Below are 21,167 nucleotides of genomic sequence, written 5' to 3'. Positions count from 1 at the left end.
TCAGTTTATATAGAGCACTATTTATTTCTATAGGCTTCGTATGGCTGTAGCAGTCTGCCCATGCAGATCACAATGCAGGATTGGGGCATTAGGTTGTAAACAGAACAGGCCTTGTTATCTTTCTGAATATCTGTTAAGTGCCCAGCACAATTTTGATACCAAATACAAATTATAATGGTGTAGCTTTTTAAAAAAAATTATTGCCAAGATTTTATCTTAATGATATATAAAACTTAACCCAATTCATCCAAAAATGAAGCAAGAGAAAGTTTAACTTTGGAAAAAAAATTTGCTGTGCAAACATTGGGTGGCAGTTGCTAAGCCTGGTAGATCAAGAAACCACTTTCCTTAAAGCAACTGGCTCTCCTCATTATGGGCCTCATGGAAGTAAACAGGAGTCTCTGACTCGATGACTGCAATGTTTTGCAAATGCAAACTCAGGTGGAAGTTGTATACATGACATGGTTTTCTTCTGCCTCTTACAGCATCTAGATAGATGGAATTTTCAGTCTTTTTTCATAAATAGCCTCCATATTACTGCCTACCCGTAGAAAACTGTGCACAGTGCAGGAGTGTGAACATACAGTAGTGCCATTCATTACCAACTGCTTACAGCACAAGCTGGTGTCAATCAGGTTGACAATTATGTGATTTTATAAGAAGTTATGATCATGATGACAGGAAAACGGATGGCTTGGTAATGTCATGAATGCTGTGACTTTCCTGCTATTTCTCAATCCTAGAAAAGCTATGTGTGGGTCCTTTGGTGAAATCTGCATTGGGATCAGTGCCAGGTTCTTCTTCCTTCCTGCAGTTAGGAGGACGATCCATATAACCTCCAGTCATCAAACAGCTCTCCCTGCTAGATCACCCAAACTTGGAAGAGAGGGAAACTTCATGGCCAGCCCTGATGCACGTCTAAAACTCCGAGAAGTCAAACAGAGAAAGGCAATGATGTGAAGAGTAAGGCACAGTTAGGAGGATGAGACAAAGGAGAGAAAAAGATGAGGAGTAGAGTATGGAAGACAAGATAAGGGGCGGGAGAGTGGCAAAGATGGGAACAGTGCTATAGGGAGGAGAGAGTAGCAGAGACATGAAGAAAAGGAACAAGGAAACTACAAAGAGAAGTTCAGCACAAACAGCTAAGTTCAGTAGGAAAACGGCTGTTTACATCACAGGTGCAGACTCTAGGAGATGAAATAGTGAACGAATAAGCTGCCTCTAACCACTCTGAACCTGACATTGATGACTCTATTCATTCATTAATTCAGGCTCTTCTTTTTCTCTCGCATACTGGAAAAGTAGCTTGCTGAGAAAAAAAGAGGGCCAAAAGTAAGCAGAGGCAGCGTTGATAAAGAAAGCAGCAGTGTTTCCTAAATTGGAGAATATTTGACGTTGACTGATTCATAACCACCAAGTAGGAGAATAAAGGAATTCTCATAGGCATCCTGATATAACCTATAATGGGAAGATTCGATAGCATTAAGCTCTTAAAGATGGAAAACAGCTTTAGACCCATGTGAATTTGACATGATTCGAAGGCAGACAGGCTGATAAAGAGAAAAATGAGCAAACACAGCAACATTTTATAAAAATATAGGGAAATGTTGCTTGGCAGGAGAATTCTGACTTCCCCAAAGATTTTGGAATTGTTACTGCTAACCTGAGCCTTGTACCTGTAACTCATGTACAACTACAATTGCCATTCACTTCACAGTGAGTTTTAGTTGGACAAGCTCAGCTCTTTGATCATTAGGGGTCTAACTAGCCAAGCACAGCTGAATTTTCACCTTATAAATTCAGAGGCAGTCTTGCAGTTGCCAGTTGGGATAAGTATTTGAGAATTCTGAAATAAAGTGTTTGCTCATTAACTTGTATTAGGCCCCAGTACTGCAATTGATAGCTGCTGCTGCTGCTTGCATGACTAATAGAGCCTATTAGCATGTTCATTAAAAGCATATCAATAGGATGCATCCAAAATTCAAGCAGTGGCATTCAGATAAGGGAAAAAACCAAGAGATTCCCCTCCCCGCAAATTCTTTGAAATTTTATCTGAAACAAAATTCTGCTCCCTTACTTAACTCTACTGTCTGTTTATCAAGGTAATCACTGTACTTCTTGATAACTTATTTTATGGATAAATTAGCAGCTGATTAAGTGAAGCACGTAATTGGTCTGTTCGCAAAACTAGTAGGTCAATAATGGGACATTTAACAACTATCACTCTGGTGCCCTGATACTTGTCAACTGAAGTATTATATTCTCTATGAATCACTTGCTATAGGAAAAATAGTGTCAATATGATAGATCATCAGTACAGGATTATTGTCCCGTTTTCTCTTCAAAAACTGTTTTTCATAAACATTTCTGTATTTAGATTCTATTCTCACTGAAGCTAGTGGCAGGTGGAGGACAATTCTTTTCTGATCTCTGCAGGTTGATCAATTTATGCCTATTTAATGTCCCATATTATCTTAGCTTCCATACTTATAACTATGGTAAAAAATGTTATCAGTGGTCCAATTTATCATGGTGTGGTCAAAAAGTGTTCCAGTTGGTTTTAAAATTGCAGACCCAGTATTTAAGTATTGTTTGTACTGTGAAAATTGACTGCAGAAGTATTTGAAATTAGCCTTAGCGTGTGATGGGACTGCACATGTGAACCAGCAAAAGGTCTGCTTGAATTCTGCTTACATTAGCTTTTTGTTATGTTTTCCCCCCTTCCCTCTATGTGGGTATCTGCAAACGTTTTGAGACTGATTTTCAGTGTATTTTGAACATGAGACTGATTTGTTTGGACCAGGACTGAGTCATACAATATTGGTGACCAGGTTGTTTATTTGTTTATTTTGAAGCTTCTGTCTTGTTCTCCACAATCTCAGCTTTCACTTTGAACAGGTCACATAAGTATTTGTTCTGTGCTCCTTATTGGCTAATGGGTATAGTATCCCTGCTCTAGAAGCCATCTTCACTTGGTTTCTGAGACAGAGAGAGAGAGAGAGAGAGAGAGATTGCTTTTCCATTAATTCTATTTGATCCAGCTGGAGTTCCAGAAAAGAAAAATCTCTCAGGATCTTTTACTCTGGCAGACAAAGGCCTATTAAGCTTACAGAATTACCCCCATAGCTTGGGACAGTTTTTAGTATTTAATATTTTGCCTTACAAAATTTTCAAGCTTGAGTGTTGTGGGTGCTCAGTCACTTTTCATCTAGGTGTCTAAAAATGACTCTTGACACCTAATTATGAAGATTTTGGCAAGTACCTTTAAGTGGACCATCTAAATTGGACACAATAATGTAGGCGATGGGTAACTATTGTTCAGCATAACCTCATAATACTTTCTGTGTTTTCCATTCCTGTTTTAATGCACCCAAGCTTCTACAGGGGGCTTTCATCACTTTTCTTGGAAGACATTTTGTAGTAGTTCCATTAAGAAGTTTTGTTGATATGTGCCTGAAATGTTCTTTGCTTAATTTTGTCTCAATATTCCTAGCTGTGTCTCCTGGCATCACCCACAAGAATTACTCCCTCCTCTCTACAGACAGTTGTATCCACTCTTAGTTATTATTTATCCAAATTTTACATTTACAATCCCTTTTAATCTTTCTTCGTAAGTCAATCTCTCCAGCCCCTTGATCACTTTTTATTGCTCTTCTTTGAAATCTCCAATTGGCGAGTATCTCTTGTATAGAGGTTTACAAAACTGAAATCCATGTCCTATCTAAAAAAGAAAAGGAGTACTTGTGGCACCTTAGAGACTAACAAATTTATTAGAGCATAAGCTTTCGTGAGCTACAGCTCACTTCATCGGATGCATCCGATGAAGTGAGCTGTAGCTCACGAAAGCTTATGCTCTAATAAATTTGTTAGTCGCTAAGGTGCCACAAGTACTCCTTTTCTTTTTGCGAATACAGACTAACACGGCTGCTACTCTGAAACATGCCCTATCTGTGGTTCTTACCAGTTGTGCAAAGAGGGACGGACTATAAAATCTCTGATTCAGATTTGGTGTCTGACTAATAATAATACCTAGCTTTTATATACTGTGTTACTTTTTTGGGAGTGCCTTATAATATTGTATTTCAAATTAATATATATTTTGCTGTCTGCTATCACTCCCTAGGCTCTTTCAACATTCCCGACTGTTTCCCACCCATTAGTATCTTTGCTTTGGGTTATCTTTCCCCAGATGTAGTCACTCGTGTTTAAACAGGTCTTGGTGATTTACTGTAGTTGTTTTCTCCAGTTGGCTCCATAACATCTTCCTTAGTCAACTGCTATTAGGAACACGGTTTAGATTTTTGCGTGGAAAAGGAATTCTCTTTCTCTATAAGAAAGACTGATCCAAAAGTTCACAATTAATTTATCAATTACATGCACATCCCCATTAGCTCTTCTCTTGGTAGTTTTCTCCACAATTAAAATTACCTACTTTTAACAGGTAAACAGTTAATGAAAAGTTTTCAGAGTGTAAAACAGAGCGTAGGTAATGGATGCCAATGCCACATTTCATGATGTATGTTAACTTCATTACACAATTTAGGGAAAAGTTCTGCTCCCAAATCCGCAATGTGAGGAGATGATCCTCAGCTGGCGTAAACTGTCATAAGCCCATTGAAGTTACTGGACCTGTGACAATATACAGCAATGAATGATCTGCCCTCAGGTCACTATTGTTGATTCTGCACTCATTCTAAGTGTGGACTACCACTTACGCCCTTAGGAATATTGTGCATGACACAAATGCAGAACACGCCTAAAAAAATCTGCCAGGCAATCTGGTGAGTAGAATTTGGCACTTAAGTTTTAACTAACATTTTCCTCTGTCTACCCTACCTACCTCCTGCATGTTCTTAACTCTGCACCTCCTCCCAACTGTCCCTAGATTTCTTCTCTTCCACTTTCATCACATTAATCTCTTGCTGATTTGAAAAATGTTGCATAAGCATTTTAAATGCTGTACTATCAATACAGAAGGGATGGTGTAATAGGGCATGCTTGCTCTGTAGTGCCTGCTGATGGCTAGTATGGCGGCTCTGCTGAGGCCTGCCTCAGTTTCCCCTTAACTCAGACTTCCTAAAGAGTCCACACAGGCCAGATATTCAAAATATTCCTCTTCTGGGGTCCAATTTATTAAGTCCTATACACAATCTTTCAAAATAGATTCAGACCTACACTCTTCACTGCAGTTTCAGCTGGACCCTGCCACTCTTCCCAGAGGGTCCATCCTCTCTTTTAAAGTTCCTTTCTTTTGCCCCAGACCCAAGCTAGGCACAACCCCTATTCCCTGAAGATCTGTCTTCCCACCCTCCAGTGCCTCTTGCTTGGAGTTTGGCCTTCTCCACAGGCCTCCTCACTGACTCAGGGACCTGCAGGAGCCATCCTACTCCCTGCACTGTCTGCAGGCATCTTCTTACAACCTGCAGCTGTTTCCCCCTTTATAAGGCCCAGGTACTTTCCCTTAGCCCTGTTGGGCACTAGGTAGCTCGTCCAGGTGCATTGGACCCCACTCCCCCTTAAAGGGGCCAGTCACCCTCTGACAGATGGGTTATCTTTGATCTTTGCTCTGAGGGTCAATCTAACTCAGGCCAGGACCTTCTCAGTTACAGGACCCTATGTCTGGAATGTCGTCCTTGAGGACATCCACCTTTGTTTCTCTCTCCAAGGCTCAACTAAAGATTTTTCTATGCAGGCTAGTACCTCTGTAACCATTTGGTCTCTCTTTATGTGCCTATTCTTTTGCCCAGCTCCATTTGAGGGAATGGTTGGTTTTTCTGGGCATTGGGCCCAGTTTTTGTTTCATTTTGACTACAGATGGTACAGTTTCCCAGATCCTATACCCAGAGACAAGCACTTTATAAGTGTTAAAAATAAAATAAAATCTGTCTCGTCTCCTAGTAAGAACCAGGACTTTAAAAACCCTGCTTTTATAGAAACTTCTTTTCTGTGATAACTACAGTCATTACCAAGTTATCAAAATAAGTTAAATAATTTATAAGCGCTCCATAAAACACTTTAAATTAGCTTCAATGTTCTTGAACAATTACATAAAATAAAGTTCCAGTATCAAACCTGCTCAGCATTAGTGTGGCAGTAAAGGAGCCAGCTTTGGCTTCTACCTCTGGATTTTACGAAGTGATCTTATTTTCAGAATTAAAGAAATAAAGAATGTGAAAAACTTACTGTGTATTCTGGTCCCAGTTTGTCCATTGGTAAGAGAAGGCAAGAGGAAAAAAAAAGTAGAATAAAATAATGATGCAAATTATTTTCACTAAATGCAAATGTATATTAATAATCAAAATCATTGGGTTGAATAAAGTACTGACTTACAGTTCACCGTGCAATCCCACTGGAGTCTATGGGACAGCATGGGATACAAGTCGGCATGGTATTTAATATACAGTATCTAAAGAGCTAATGCAGAAATTTAAAAGGGGAGAAGGTAGCATAGGATGTTTCAGTTTTTACCCATCTATAGTTTCTGCATATTAGCCATATTTTTTGGTAATAGCAACTGATGAGAAATAAAAATACACGGTGGTTAAATAGGAATTGTTCAAATATTTTAACGTCTGCCTCTAGGTATGTGGCATGCAGCCTTTAAGGACAGGCAAGACTATCCACAATAAACTTCCAATGTTTTCAGTTTGCTTTCAGTACTTACCTGTGATTGTATATGGGTAATAATTCCAAGCCTTCTCTGTAATGTAAAATATTTTGGGAACAACTGCTCTGGCCCAGCTAGGTAGCTTGCTGCAAAGAAAGAAAATCCCAAATTAGAATATTTATTGACTTGCAAGAACTGTAAGATACTTTCTAATCATGCTCACAATTTGACATGTACTAAGCAGGACCTACTAACACTAAGTCCTCACACAGTAATGTCTGTAAATTATTTAAATCTGCATTGAAATCTCACTTTAGCCAACTCCTGACCACTGGCCATTGCACTGCCACACATTTATTCATTCTTTTGGGGAGAATAACTTCCCTTTACACTTCTCTAGCTAAGGAGAAGATTCAAAGTATGGGTTTGTGAATTCACAGCCTTGGTCATGTGAGGAATCAGCACAGGTCATAAGATCCAGTGTTTCAGAATAGCAGCCATGTTAGTCTGTATCTTCAAAAAGAAAAGGAGTACTTGTGGCACCTTAGAGACTAACAAATTTATTTGAGCATAAGCTTTCGCTCACGCTCATTTTCAATACCACCAATGTTTGTCAGGGATAACAGAGGGTTTTGGATAATTAAAGATTGTTTGATCAAGATTTTGCTCGATATAAATCTTTGCATTTGTGTGGAAGCCAAAATACAGAAGTTACCACATCTAAACCCACAAGTTTTCATGTAAACCAGACGTTAAGTGCATTGACTTTTTCGCCTTCACAATGACATTGTCTGAAGGTTTGTTTTTTGCTTACCCACGCTTTTCTTGTGAACAAAGCCCTAAGCGGTGGTTTTTGGAGAACAAATTACATAACAAAATTCATTCTGCACATGGGTGGGAAAAATTAGACGGAACACTGGATGCTATCAGTCTCTCCCAGAAACAGGAAGAAATCTGTTTGTTTGAACTTGATTGCCAGATCTCTGGACAGCGTCTGGCATCCCAGCACGAATATCAGGGAGGAAGGAACTCCAGGGAGAGGCCCTTTGGTTGTGTTTTATAACTTTCTCACAAAATCTTCACTGTATTTATTTAGACTTTGCCACTATGCCACTGAGGAGAGTTTGGGCTCTCCAGAGAATGAAAGTAAGGGAAGGTCTGTATTTTTATTTTTTTTTAAGGAGCTCTACAGCTACAGTCTTGAGTGAACCTTCTTAGTCTTTTCTTTTTTTCCACCAAATGCATCCGATGAAGTGAGCTGTAGCTCACGAAAGCTTATGCTCTAATAAATTTGTTAGTCTCTAAGGTGCCACAAGTACTCCTTTTCTTTTTAGTCTGATGCAGTTAGGGTATTTATGTATCAGAATGAGTTGTTTAAAAGTGTCCAGTCATGGCATGAAACCTACATTCCTTGCTCACACAAAGCACCCATTGCCCCCAGCAGGAGAAAGGACTACAGGAACAGGACCTTTAACTGGTTTTCTGCCTCATTTTGACCGTCATAGAAGTATCTTATAAACAAATCCTCAATCAAGTGCCACTTCATCTCCATGTCATTTCAGAAGTGGTAGTGCGAGTCCAGTGACATCTCTCTGAAATCCACTTGGAAGAAAACATGGGCCTTGTTGTTGGCTCAGAGAACTGGGTTATGGGATTCTAAATGTAAGTGTACTTTCCATTTGTTCTGATCTCTGGAATACGTCAGAATGGTAAAAGCTACTTCCCTTGCCAAAGGCTTGGCCTTCTCCACAGTTTGCTTTATACAATGGAAAACTAAGTGTGACACATTATCACTGCTATTATGAATGCCTCATTTGATTGCTGACTCAAGTCCCACTGAAGTCGATGGCAAAATGTCCATTGATTTCATTGGAAAGTTAAACTGGGAGCTTTGGATTTGGCTGCCTAGAGTGCAGCTATAAATTATCCTGCTTAGATTTTAATTTTAGTTCTTCAGCAGAAAACCAGGGCTCTTTTTTCCTGAAACTTCTACAACCAGTTAATTTGTTCTTTGAAAAATTAGCTGCTACATCAAATGCTAAATTTGATACTTGACAGTTATAGAATCATAGGACTGGAAGGGACCTTGAGAGGTCATCTGGTCCAGTCCCCTGCATTTATGACAGGACTAAGTATTATCTAGAACATTCCTGACAGGTGTTTGTCTAACCTGCTCTTAAAAATATCCAATGATGGAGATTCCACAACCTCCCTAGGCAATTTATTCCAGTGCTTAACCACCCTGACAGTTAGGAAGTTTTTCCTAGTGTCCAGCCTAAACCTCCCTTGCTGCAATTTGCACCCATTGCTTCTTGTCCTATCCTCAGAGGTTAAGGAGAACAATTTTTTCCCTCCTCCTTGGAACAACCTTTTGCGTACTTATCAGGGAACTAATTTTGTAGAAGGTCTCCCTTTACTTTCCATAAAAATTCTGCTCAAATAAGTTGGACTCATTTTAGGTAACAGAGATAAAGGAACACTATCTGTTTCTACAGCATTCTTTTGTATCTTCAATTCGATTAGCCTAAGCACTATATTTTTGACCTTATTTCCCAAAAGTCTGGCATTTTGCAATTATTTGATTATGATCACTTGTACCTTTAAAATTCTATTTAGTCGGATTGATTTTAATCTGAAGTTGTGAGATTTTAATAAATATACTGTGCTTGTAGTGGGGTCAGCACCCCATGCACCTCCTCATGATCAGAGGTGCCTCTGCGGTGCCCTGCTAACAATTTCTCCCTCACAGGGCTTCTTAAACAAATCCCACCCTGTCTTTTCTTGTCTCTTCACCACCCTTTCTCAGGGCTCTGAGTTTATTCACATAAATAAAACTCAAGGTCCCAAAACACAGGCCATTGGTTTTAACCTCTTGTCAGGTCACTACCAGGCTTTTCCTGCCTGTACTCTCAGTAGGGAAACTCCATGCCCTAAATCTTTCTGCTGGAACCTGCTCCCAGACCTTCCTGCTTTGGCAGGCCCATACCCAGGGCCTACCTGGCTAGAGCCTCAGGCTTCCAGTTCTGGCTTCCAAACCCCTTGATATCGGGGTCTTTCCTGGAGAACATTCCTGAAGTTTCCTGCATTTCCCCCTTCCCTGCTGCTCTTTATAGGGAATTACCTGATCCAATCCAGGCATGCCTCTTTAGTAATCAGAATTGGCTAGCCCCAAGCCCTCCAGCCCATAAGGGGCAAGCTGCCTTGTTACAGTGCTGTTTATAGTTGTAGTTCTATTTAAATTCAATACGTTTGACTTAAAACACTTATGTTACGGCCCTAGTTGAGCTCCCCTTTGTGTGCGCTCACCAGGCTGCTCTTCTGGACCCAAACCTTTGGCTCTCATGAGTTTAAGGGTTATTGAGTCTGACCAGTGTTCAGGCACTCCTCTATGTCTGGCTTTTCAGGCACACTGCTGGGGTACAGACTCCAATGCTGGTACCCACTCCTGGGTCATGGGGCTCCATAGCCCCGCTGACTTGCACCCCAAGACCACTGTGGACTTTCCCAGTCTCTGCAGTAGCCCTTGCATATCCCCTCCAGAGCTCCACCCTTGTCAGGACTCTGAATTACTGCTCCACCTTTCAGGGAGTTGGTGACACAGACTTTGCCAAGGCACTTTACATCACATACAAGTTAATCACAGACTGAGCATAAGAGATATACAGATCAATAGAAAACCAACAAACACACACCCCACCGCAGTTCTTGACCCCTCCTAAGGGCCCTTTGGCTCTTAGTCAGTGTCTTCCAGGGAGGTGGGGATTCTTCTGCATCTCCTCCTGCCCCCTCCTGTTGTCAGCCAATGGATGGCTGGCGAGAGAGAGCAGAATTTGTTCTTTTACAAAATTCTAGTTCCCTCCGTCAGGTGATCCCCCGAGTGGCTTCAAGTCCCTTGTTAGGCGATTGGTTGCTTGGTTACAGCCTACTTGAAGTCCAGACGGGGTAAGAGTGGTTCCTGTGGACTGCAGTACGTGCGTTGTTTTAGGGTGCTTCCATTTGAGTTGAAGACCATCCGGGTAGACGACCCTTTTTTGCTCTCCATTGTTAGCCCTCTGCTAGATACAAGGATTTTCCCTGATACCACCTGGATGCTTCAGCTGAAAATGGAGGCTTGAAGTTGCCAAAGTGAAGACTCAGCAGCATAGTTTAACAATCAAAATGGAGTTCACAAACCAGAATGAAGTTTGCAGATTGACAGACATGTACTAATCCATCAGAACGCAACATTAGCAGAACTCAGTGAAGGCTTCTGTTGCCCTAAAATGTATTATTGCCTCTCCTGTTGCTGATAACTTACAACACAGCTATCAAATGAGTTAAACAGGAATGATGGCTGTGTAAAACATGCTCAGAGAAATCATGTGAAACTAGACTAGTTTCCAGCATTGCAACAAATTTGAGTCTTAGACTAGTTCCATTGCAAAATTCACCATAGTTCTCGAATATTTAGAGAAAACCTGCATCTACTTTAGAACACTCAGATCTATTTTAAGCTGAAACCACCCAAAAAATCACAGTTGTGCTTGGTAACTTGTGCTGAGAAGTACTATGAAAACAGGTGAAAGTCATCAGTTTTTACTGAGTTCGGAACCCAAAAACTTAAAAGCAAAACTTGGAAGGTACAATGAAACCCCAGAAATGTTTCAAAGTGATGAGTCTGTGTTGATTTAGTTGTCAAAAATACAAGAAAGCTCCAGCTGGAAAACAGTGGATCACATTTAGCAGATTTACACCTTTTGCAATCCCATTAATCTGATGACAACACTGCATCTAGAATGGTAAACTAAACCAGATGCGGTGGGTAGATAGGTATGAGCAGCTCAAACATTTAGAATGCCAATAGAGGGTAAAATCCTTGCCTCCTTAAATTTAAAGGGCATTTTTCTGTTGTCTTCAATGCGGCCATGATTTCACTATAAAAGTGAAGTCCAGGAGATATATTAAGGGCTAGAAGGGAGACTGGGCTTGTCAGTAAAAGGAGAGGGAGCAGTGAGTGGGTTCAACGGTTAGGAAAGGGTTTAAGACTTGTTGAATCTGCTCACACTTTCCTATGTGGTAGCCATCTTGGACACTGATCCATATATTTTAGAAGTTTTTTGGCCTACATAAACTTTATATTCAGTGTTCTGACAATGTCACAAATTACTGAATGCTGAATTACTGAACAGACAACTACCAGGAAAAGAAAAAAGATCCTTTTATTGCTAATGTACGTAAACTGTTTTTCAGCCAAAGCTTCTAATCTAGATTAACGTCAGGTACTTGATAAAAAGCCAGGCCAAGTCAATGTGACTTTGGAATTGTTTACGCTTGAAGATATAGGGTAAAATCCTGACCCCATTAACGTCAATGGCAGATTTGCCATTGTTCCATCCCAGGGAACCAGGATTTCACCCATAAAATCTAAGAGATGATATTTCTGAGCAATATATGAATTTGCACTAGTCCTGTATCTGTGACTCACAGAATTGATGATTTGCCCACAGAGCACCATCTTTTATGAATGTAACTCATAAACTGGTATTTATGGCAAGGCTTTTTTCCCCATTATAATGGAAACTACAAACTAAAGTATTTATGGACAGCAGAAGTAGAACAGTCATGCCAACAGATGCCAATAGCATTTTGGGATGTATAAGTAAGGGCATTGCCAGCAGATTGCGGGACGTGATAGTTCCCCTCTATTTGACATTGGTGAGGCCTCATCTGGAGTATTGTGTCCAGTTTTGGGCCCCACACTACAAGAAGGATGTGGAAAAATTATTAGGGGACTGGAACACTTATGAGGAGAAGCTGAGGGAACTGGGATTGTTTAGTCTGTGGAAGAGAAGAATGAGGGGGGATTTGATAGCTGCTTTCAACTACCTGAAAAGGGGTTCCAAAGAGGACTGTTCTCAGTGGTAGCAGATGACAGAACAAGGAGTAGTGGTCTCAAGTTGCAGTGCAGGAGGTTTAGGTTGGATATTAGGAAAAAAATTTTCACTAGGAGGATGGTGAAACACTGGAATGCTTTACCTAGGGAAGTGGTGGAATCTCCTTCCTTAGAAGTTTTTAAGGTCATGCTTGACAAAGCCCTGGCTGGGATGATTTAGTTGGGGATTGGTCCTGCTTTGAGCAGGGGGTTGGACTAGATGACCTCCTGAGGTCCCTTCCAACCCTGATATTCTATGATTCTATGAGATCTGTACTGGCCATCAGGCAGCATGCTAGTAAGACACTGACACTCTCTCAAGGGCACTTTCCCTTAGTCAAGAAAGTATCGGAATCATTTTGTTGCAATGGATCAGATATGGTACTTTTTTGACAGAAAAAGATCTCTCAAAGAGAATGATCTTTCACCTCCCACAAAAATATGGATCTCACGAGGGGACAAGTGAAGGAGACAGAATGGACAGCTACCCTGAAATCTCTAGAGTCTGCATGAAGGTGCAGTGATCTGTCCTCGCTGTTTCTCCTTCCCAAATGGAAGTAAACATCTCACATTCTTTCTGGAATGGAGATAAAACTAACCACAGAGGCATGTGAATGTATTTGATATGAATCCTCAGGACAGTTTCTGAAAACGTGTTATGTCTCTGCACAGCATTTTGAACACATGTACATACCAAGCACATTTGTATTAGCACTGATCTCCTATTCAGTGACAGATATTAAGCTTTTAGGTGGTGAATAAAGCCCTCAGCAGACTTTTTGTACAAGAACAATTATTTGTAGGTGTGGAATATTGCTGGTAATTCTGTTGTTAGGCTGGGGAAAGGTCAGATCTGTCAGGATTCCAGAGTAACATGCAATGGTGTAATTGCCACAATATTGCTATATCTGCTTCTAAGGATCACAGTGCAGAAAAGCTTAATAAAGAAAATGGGCCTAAGGGAACAGAGAAGAATTAGAAAAGCAGCAACATTCCATTACATCAGTAGTAATAAAAAACTGCAGCAGATTAAGGGATATATTTTATACAACAGAAATATATATATAGGTTTTAAAATTAATACTGGGCTTTAAGTCAGTGTGGAGGCACTGACCCCTAACACTTTAATTTCAGCTGCAGAAAAGACACATATTCTGCTTTAGGAAATGATGGGGCTGTCGGGAAACAAAAGCAATTTTTCTCATCATGTCTTTAAGCCTGTCACTTTGCTGCAGAAGGTCACTGATGTACAATTCTAGTGGTCATTCATAATGTCAACTCACTTTGCTGAGACAAATCTTTTGTTACCAAAATGGGTCACTGGCCTTGTGCAGTTCTTATGAAGTAGTGCTCAATCTTGCTGCATCAGCACCCCAAGGGCTCACTGCTACTCTAGGCAATTCTCCGCTAAGTGTGGGGCCAGAGTGACTTTCTGCATGCTACTGATGTTAAACAGAGGAGACATGATTAACCTCCGTGCCATTTCAGGCAGGATTAATTTTAATGCACCTATCTGATTTTCGCTGAAGATGCCGATTTGGGATTTTAGAAAAAAAAATCTATCTTTGATCTAGATTTTGAAAAGAAAATAACTTTGCTTTAAAGAAGAACTTCAGTGTGTTAAATTTTTTGCACTTCTATAGCATTTGCCATCAGAAGCTCTCACAGCACATTACAAACATTAATGAATTAATCTTCAAACACCTCTGTGCTGGAGAGAAGAACCATCATTTCCATTTTACTGTTGGGGATGAAATGGAAGCACACAGATATTAAGGGCATCCACAACCTTAATTAAAGTCAATGGGAGTTATTGGTGCTCCGCACCTTGGAAAATCAGACTCTCCTGGACTGTCACAAGATCACACAGCAAGCATGCGATAGAGTGAGGAACAGAACCCAGATCTAGTGACTCCCAGTCCATCTGGCACACTACTTTTCTTTTAAACAGATCCCCTTTTTGTTTTATGTATTTTGAAAAATGGGGAAGTGTGAAAGAAAATAGAGAAATGTGCTGATTTTCAACACAATCCTGCCTTCAGGCCATAATTCTTTGCCATGGAAAATGTGCTCTAAAATAAAAAATGTCTCTATTTCAAGTGACAGCGCTCTTCCACTGTCCCCTTCCTTGCAGTTGCCAGTAGCTGGTCTGTAGTCAATAGAACACATTACATTTGAAACACAAAGGGTATTTCCTGAGAGAGATGTTATGCCCTGCAAATCTTCAACACTGTGCATGACTGGAGGTTACAGCAGCATGCTGTCCAGGGAAACAGCTGCTTAGTACTTGCCTGTTGAGATAGACCCGTTTTTCTGTTAGCTGACCATTGCCATGATTTGGATCTTCATAGGGTTCATTCTGCACAACTTCCACACCCTCTCCTCGGTCACTCTGCTCATGGCTATGCTTACTGATCATGTACAGCTGTCCAATTCTGTACTGCAAAACAAAAACAGGAGCAAATGTATTAGCCATATACAATGCATGAGTATCCACAAGCCAAATGTCAATGGGTTATGCAGAAAAATTTGCAATTTAAAGGTAGTGAGGGGAGGGAGAATCACTGCATTGAGAACTGCCAGAATGATCATAATAAACACTACTACTAATAAATAAATTACTAAATAATAGTGGTACATCAATAGTGTCTTCTACCTAGGGAACCTCAAAGTACTTTACCAAGATCAATCATGTGGTACATGATCATTGTTACATAGGTAAATTACATCATGGGAACCTTAAAAACTTAAAAACCATAGGTGGGGGTGATATGGATCAGAATAAAGGCCTCAGTGTTCTGGAAAGGTGGAAATTTCTGGATTGGCAAGGAGTCATGAAAAAGTTGGTGAAGGAGACTTCTTTGAAAGCCCTTGGCATACCTCTTTAAGAATTTGTAGCTATAGAGCCAGGTCCGCAGCTGGTGTAAATCAAGGTAGCTCCATTGAAGTTAAATGAGTTATGCCAATTTACAGCAGCAGACCCCTAAATTACTACCTGCGTCCAAACCATCAGGGTACCTCACTGTCATAAGGGGACTGATTTTCTTCTTCTAAACCAGATATCAAGAGGCAAGCAGTATCCTGAGGAGACTCCCAATTTTTTTGCTTATACACGGAGAGATATGCAAGGCACCCCTTTTAAACAGAACTAGACAGCTGTGACTGTAGAGGTGCCAGGAATGGCAGCCTGGTAAAAAATTATACAGACACATACATATACCCAGCAGGAAATAATGACCTAGCCATGATCAGTTGTGACCATAAGACATCCACCAGCTTCATGATGGTCAGTGTGAAGCAAGCTGGTGGTTTCTGCCCAGTTTCTAGTGGATAAATGTCCACATCACAATACCGCCACCACAGCTGACACCCTTATTAGACTCCTCAGAGAAGCCAAGAACTAAATGGGTCCTGATGACTGGCCTCCACTCTTTCTGCTAGACATCCTTGAAGGTCAATCGTCAGGCACTCTGGACAGTCAGTTTGGGGAAGGCTGCACTGCTACCCTGCCCCGGTCTATGAATGCATCAAGGGCTTTATTATTCAAGTTTGTCAATCCAGCACTTTCTACCAACACCAGAAATTCACTAAAGTAGGTTAAGAACTCATTGATTTTCTTGAATGAAAAGGTATTTTTTTCTATTAACCTCTAAACTGGTATTTTCTGCGCAAGTTTCATGCTTCTGCTCCGAGTTTTAAAAGAATGTCTTACATAACTGACAGATTCATTCTTATTTCACTGAGTTCTATAATTTTCTTTTATTTAGTTTCCCCCATTTTTTCTGTCTCTGTCTTTGTACATTTTGGAGCATAAGAGAATAGTTAAGAACCAACAGCTCCCTCTTGACTTTATTGTTTAATGGATTTTTTTTAACTTGAAAAAGTCTTTTTCTAGGGTAGCTGTGATGAGAGAACTAATCCCCAGTAAGAAACACATCAGACATCTGACAAAGAATTCCAATGTATTTTGAAAGACAGATTTATAAATGATCTTTGTGCCAGGTTGTTGATACACGAACTGAGGTGCTTTCATTACTAACAATTAAGTGCTACAGTATGTGTCTCATATACTCAAGTGCTAAATAGCAGGGCTGGTGTTTAGTACTTGTGTACAAATTATTTTATTATTATTTAAAACAGTGCCTACCACCGTCCACTGAGATATCAGTTTCTGAGACACTATGCACAATAGAAATTACATTACTGTGCAGTACTGGAGGTATTAACTCTGTTCCCCTGGACTACTTTCTGTCATGGAGAACTGCAAATTAAAGGTCTGATCCTGCTCCTATGGGAATCAGCGGGAGTTCAGCCTTTTATATCAACAGGAGCAGAACTGGGTCCTGAGAACAATTTCAAACAGCAGCCAAGAGAGAGGAGGAAGGAAGATGCTAACACTGCAGTTCTGGGGGGAGCCTTGATGGAGGCTTTCCAAGTACAAGCAGTACTAAATTTAAAATATATGGATTCAGAAATGTCTGGCAGAGTCAGGTGTATGTGCAATATTACCTAGGTGAAGATAGGACTTAGTGCCTCCTTTACCCTGTATCCTTCACTCTCTGCTGTCTCTCTTGCACCTGTCAAGCCAGATCAGCAACCCTCCTATCTTCCTGTTTTTGAAAAGGATGGAACTTGCTCCCACCTATAGAATTTCTTCCTTCCCAAACTCAATCCCTGTTTCTGTTCCATGGTTGCAGTGTCGCTAGATGCTGCAGTGCTTTAAAACTGTGTTTCCCTAACGGTGGGTCCCAACCCACCAATGGGTCACAGGAAGGTTTTAGATGGGTCATCACATCTGGGACCGGACTAACCTGTCACTGGACCCTGACAGAGGGATGCATGGGCCAAACCTGAGTGGTGAAGCAACCCTGGGTACCAGGTTGCAATGCCTGGGGCGGAGAGCTGGACCCAGCCCCTTGGGACAGGAGCCACTGCTGTGGAGTGAGTATAGGGTGAGCTTGTTCTTCAACCCCACTCCTCACCTCAGAGCCTCCCCTCTGCACAGGGCTGCGTGGAGGCCAGGGCTGAGGGTGAATATATGTAATGCGGGGGAATCTCAAAAAAAAAGACAAAATGCAGTTGGTAGGTCACCTTAGTAAAAAAAAATGGGAACTACTGCTTTAAAGGAGCTGCTGTGGCAATCACAGCAAAGGATTCTGGAGTATATGACTGAGCAGAAACAGGAAGGCTGAGACGGGGTTTGTCACCAGGAGAGAACAGTTTTTTATAATAAAAATACCTAGCTTTTATATAATATTTTATCAATTTAGAACTATCCCTTGCAGAATAACCTTGTTATTCCCAAACAGTGTCCTCTTACAAGTAGCACACTAAGCATCTGCCTACTTAGCCTATGTCTAAGGCCTTCTTGAAGAGAAGTCATAAAGGCGCTTGACAGTGATGCAGAGGAAGTAAGAAGACCAGCCTCTTGCCTGTGTGGCCTCTTATAGGCTGCTCAGGTGCACAGGCAGCCAATCCCAATCCCCATTATCTCACTGAGGTGCCCCTTGTAAAGGGGAGCCAACCCACTAGCCAGGTGTGTGGTCCCAGGGCTTAGCCTCTGTCCTATCATGTCCCCGGCCCTGAAAACATGCCCCGGCTGGAATGGTAGAGGTGTCTTTCTTTGGCATCATGCAAGAAGCATTTTGCATTTGAAAATTTTCAGGTGGGTTTAGTGCTGGTGAAAGGAGCCAGATTTACAGGTTTGGCGTTTGAAGTCTTTGGGTTGTCTACAGAACAAGTCTGGGCAGAGGCAGCAGCAGTGCAAGCTTCTTCACACTGCCCTGGCATTGTACCTTAAACCTGACCTGTGAGGACTATTTCTATGAGTCAAAGGCTATTCATGGGTGAATCAGACATTGGCTTCTCTCCTGAGACTGGCAAGAAAGTTGCTAATTTTGATGCTGTGGACACTTACATTGGAAGCTGGGTAGCCACCCACCAAACTCCATTTCCCACTCAACACCACCCAACCATCAGATAACAGCAGGGCCAGATTTAGGGGCAGGCAACCCAGGCAACCACCTGGGGTGCTATTTTTGTTGTTAGCAACAAAAGGGAAAATAAAATGTTTGAAGTAACGTGTTTCAGGTATTCCATATGGGGATTCATTTTTCACTATCCTCCTAGAATGTTCTGGACCTTTGTAGAATCTCATGGAACATTCCAGACTTTCTGAGAACTACATTTTCCTCAACCCTCCTAAAATGTTGTCAGTCATAGCCTGTATAATGGGCAGGGCATCACCAGGCAGTCAATGAGACATAAGAATGAACTGAACTGAAGTGAAAGCCCAGCTGTGATACTGTGAATCTTGTTTTATTGTGAAAGTGTACTTATGTTTTAAGACTTGAAGAGTGTAAGTAGTGACTAATAAAGGACATATTTAATGAGATACCAGAGAAATCTATTGAACCCCTATTTATGCAACAATATAAAAGGAACACTATTACTTCTTTTGTCATGCTTAACATGTAACGTTTGATGACTTTCTAAGAGTGCGGAACATACTATTAGGGAGAGCAAAAGTCTATCTGTTTTCCTCTATGAAAATAAAAGATGCCCCAATAGAAGCCTTCAGGAGCTCAGTCTAGAAAGCAAAAAGCTCAACTGTAATCTAATTTGCAGCGAGGAGCAAATCTGATGAGAAAAATATCTGAAACAGAATAACAAAGAACTTTTGAACTAAAGGACTAGGGTTTACATTCTAAGGCTGTAACCTACCATAACACCATTTACTACTGGTCCACCCAATGTTGGTGCACAGCTCAATTTCTTGATGTTAGTACATTTCAGTTATTCTTAAAATTAAAAAGTTTACATAAGCTTAGAGGAAACAACTTTTTTATTTGCTTGAATAAATACAGATTTATAAATCCTAGCATGCAAATTTATCATCTTATATGACAGGGATAAATCATGCATGCAAATTGCGCATCAGATTCATGAAATGGGCTACAAATGCAATTAAAATAAGGTATTCAAAAATTTAACAAATGAAGGTGGTGGGGGCTCCAAAGATGCTGCTTGCCTGGTATGCCATTTGGTCGAGTGCTGGTCATGGAGAGTAGTAATTTCTGGTCATATCTCACCTGAGTCGGTGATCCATAGGTGAAAGTTTCTATAAACCATTATTAATTCTCCAAGCTATCCTATCCGACCTTGAGAAACATTCTTCATTTATATAGTACTCTGTACTATTTACTTTACATATTTTGATGCTTCTGAAAGTAAATAAAGGCTTTTCCTTGGTACGGGGCATTACAATACCCAGTATGTTCAATTTCAAACACACCATACCTAGAAAATTGGATTTTTATAGCACCTGTCCTCATTCACTCTTTCATCTTCCAAACTGCAGTTCAACAAAGCTTAACAGAATTTGATCTGAACAAGACTGATATCAGAGGGCCAGATCCTGATCTCAAGTGTAACTTTTTAATTCAGTGGAATCATTCTGCATTTACTGGTGTCAATGAGATCAGTATCTGACCTGCCAATCTTGTTACTATTAACTCTTAGGAGCTACCCTGTCCTCTAAATACAGCATGTTAGTGTCTCAATAGCATGTACAGATGCAGTTCTGGCATGGGATGAAGATTTCTAATCAAACCATATTGCACCCAACGTCGGGATGGTATAGTGCATAGCTGGAATTGCTTCAGTGGAAAGGCATTAAATAAACCAGCTGGAAAGTTTTCAAACATTATTTCTTCAAGTGGAAGAGAAACACAGTGTTCAGTGACCATAATTTACTAACAATGAAACTGTCTAATCAGCATTATGATCACTAATATGTTGTATTTTTCCATGAACCATAGCAGCCAGGGTAGGTTGGCTCAGACATTTGTGGGACGCTGTACAAAGTGAGGCGTGGCATGCCAGGCAGACTTCTGAGTATAGCTCTAGCAACAGTGCAGGTGGAGACACCTGTTTAACTTAAGGCTTTTAGCCCCAGTCTCAGGCTTCAGGGAGATCTCTAAAGCCCTCAGTGCTGTCAGCATGGTGCATGGGTGCCACAGGAAACATGGCTTCAGGCACTGTGGTTGTGGCTGACCCTAAGCAAAGCAGAGGAGGGAAGGGAGCTCTGTCTCTGCATGATGCAGAAAAGCAGTTCTGAGTCCCAGGGCTGTCTGGATTTCGGTTAAGAAGGAGACTGATCAGCTGAATTATCTACAAAAAATATGAATGGTTTTGACTTTTATAGAAAGTGTAGAGAAAGCAACTTTGATGGGGGGAGAGGGCAACGGAGAAGCAGATTTCAGGCTTTTCCATGTCTCACTGCAGGGTGGAGAACAGGGAAAGGAACTGGGGAGAGCAGAGTTCTGAGTTCTTTGTCCTACTGGATAGGAGTTGTAATAACTGTGCCTACAAATCTACTCTAACGGTGAGCACAACTGTAAAAATGAGTGAAAGTTCATAAGGTGTCACAATAAACTGTAACAAATAACATTGATGGGAAACAGAAGCGAAAAAGAAAGACTGAATTAGTCCAAACAAAATGGCCTCCTGACATAAGTTAAGGACTGTTAAATTCATGCCGGGTAAACAAAAAAAGTATGGAACTAGAAATCACTGAACCAAAATTGGTGTGTTGGGTATTAGGCCTAACTGGAGGACGAAAAAAATGAGGGGATGGGCTATTCCACC

At 40.9% G+C, this 21,167-nt stretch overlaps 1 protein-coding gene across 14 annotated transcripts in view; it reads right to left on the bottom strand.

Annotated features, from left to right (window-relative positions):
- Positions 1-21,167, bottom strand: part of PITPNC1 (phosphatidylinositol transfer protein cytoplasmic 1) — a 196,360-nt gene that overhangs the window by 86,655 nt on the left and 88,538 nt on the right. For 8 of the 14 annotated variants that reach the window (XM_043496323.1, XM_043496317.1, XM_043496326.1 and 5 more), the window contains 3 exons: positions 14,810-14,953; positions 6,665-6,753; positions 6,184-6,191 (listed from right to left, as the gene is read on the bottom strand). In XM_043496323.1, coding sequence (XP_043352258.1) covers positions 6,184-6,191; positions 6,665-6,753; positions 14,810-14,953 — 241 coding nt within the window. Of the gene's footprint in view, positions 1-6,183; positions 6,192-6,664; positions 6,754-14,809; positions 14,959-21,167 lie in introns of all 14 variants that reach the window. The other 6 variants (XM_043496321.1, XM_043496319.1, XM_043496322.1 and 3 more) reach the window with 1 other exon arrangement.

The sequence above is a fragment of the Dermochelys coriacea genome, chromosome 14 (genome assembly GCF_009764565.3).
Source record: "Dermochelys coriacea isolate rDerCor1 chromosome 14, rDerCor1.pri.v4, whole genome shotgun sequence".
Taxonomy (NCBI): domain Eukaryota; kingdom Metazoa; phylum Chordata; order Testudines; family Dermochelyidae; genus Dermochelys; species Dermochelys coriacea.
This window is presented reverse-complemented; position numbering and strand designations above follow the sequence as displayed.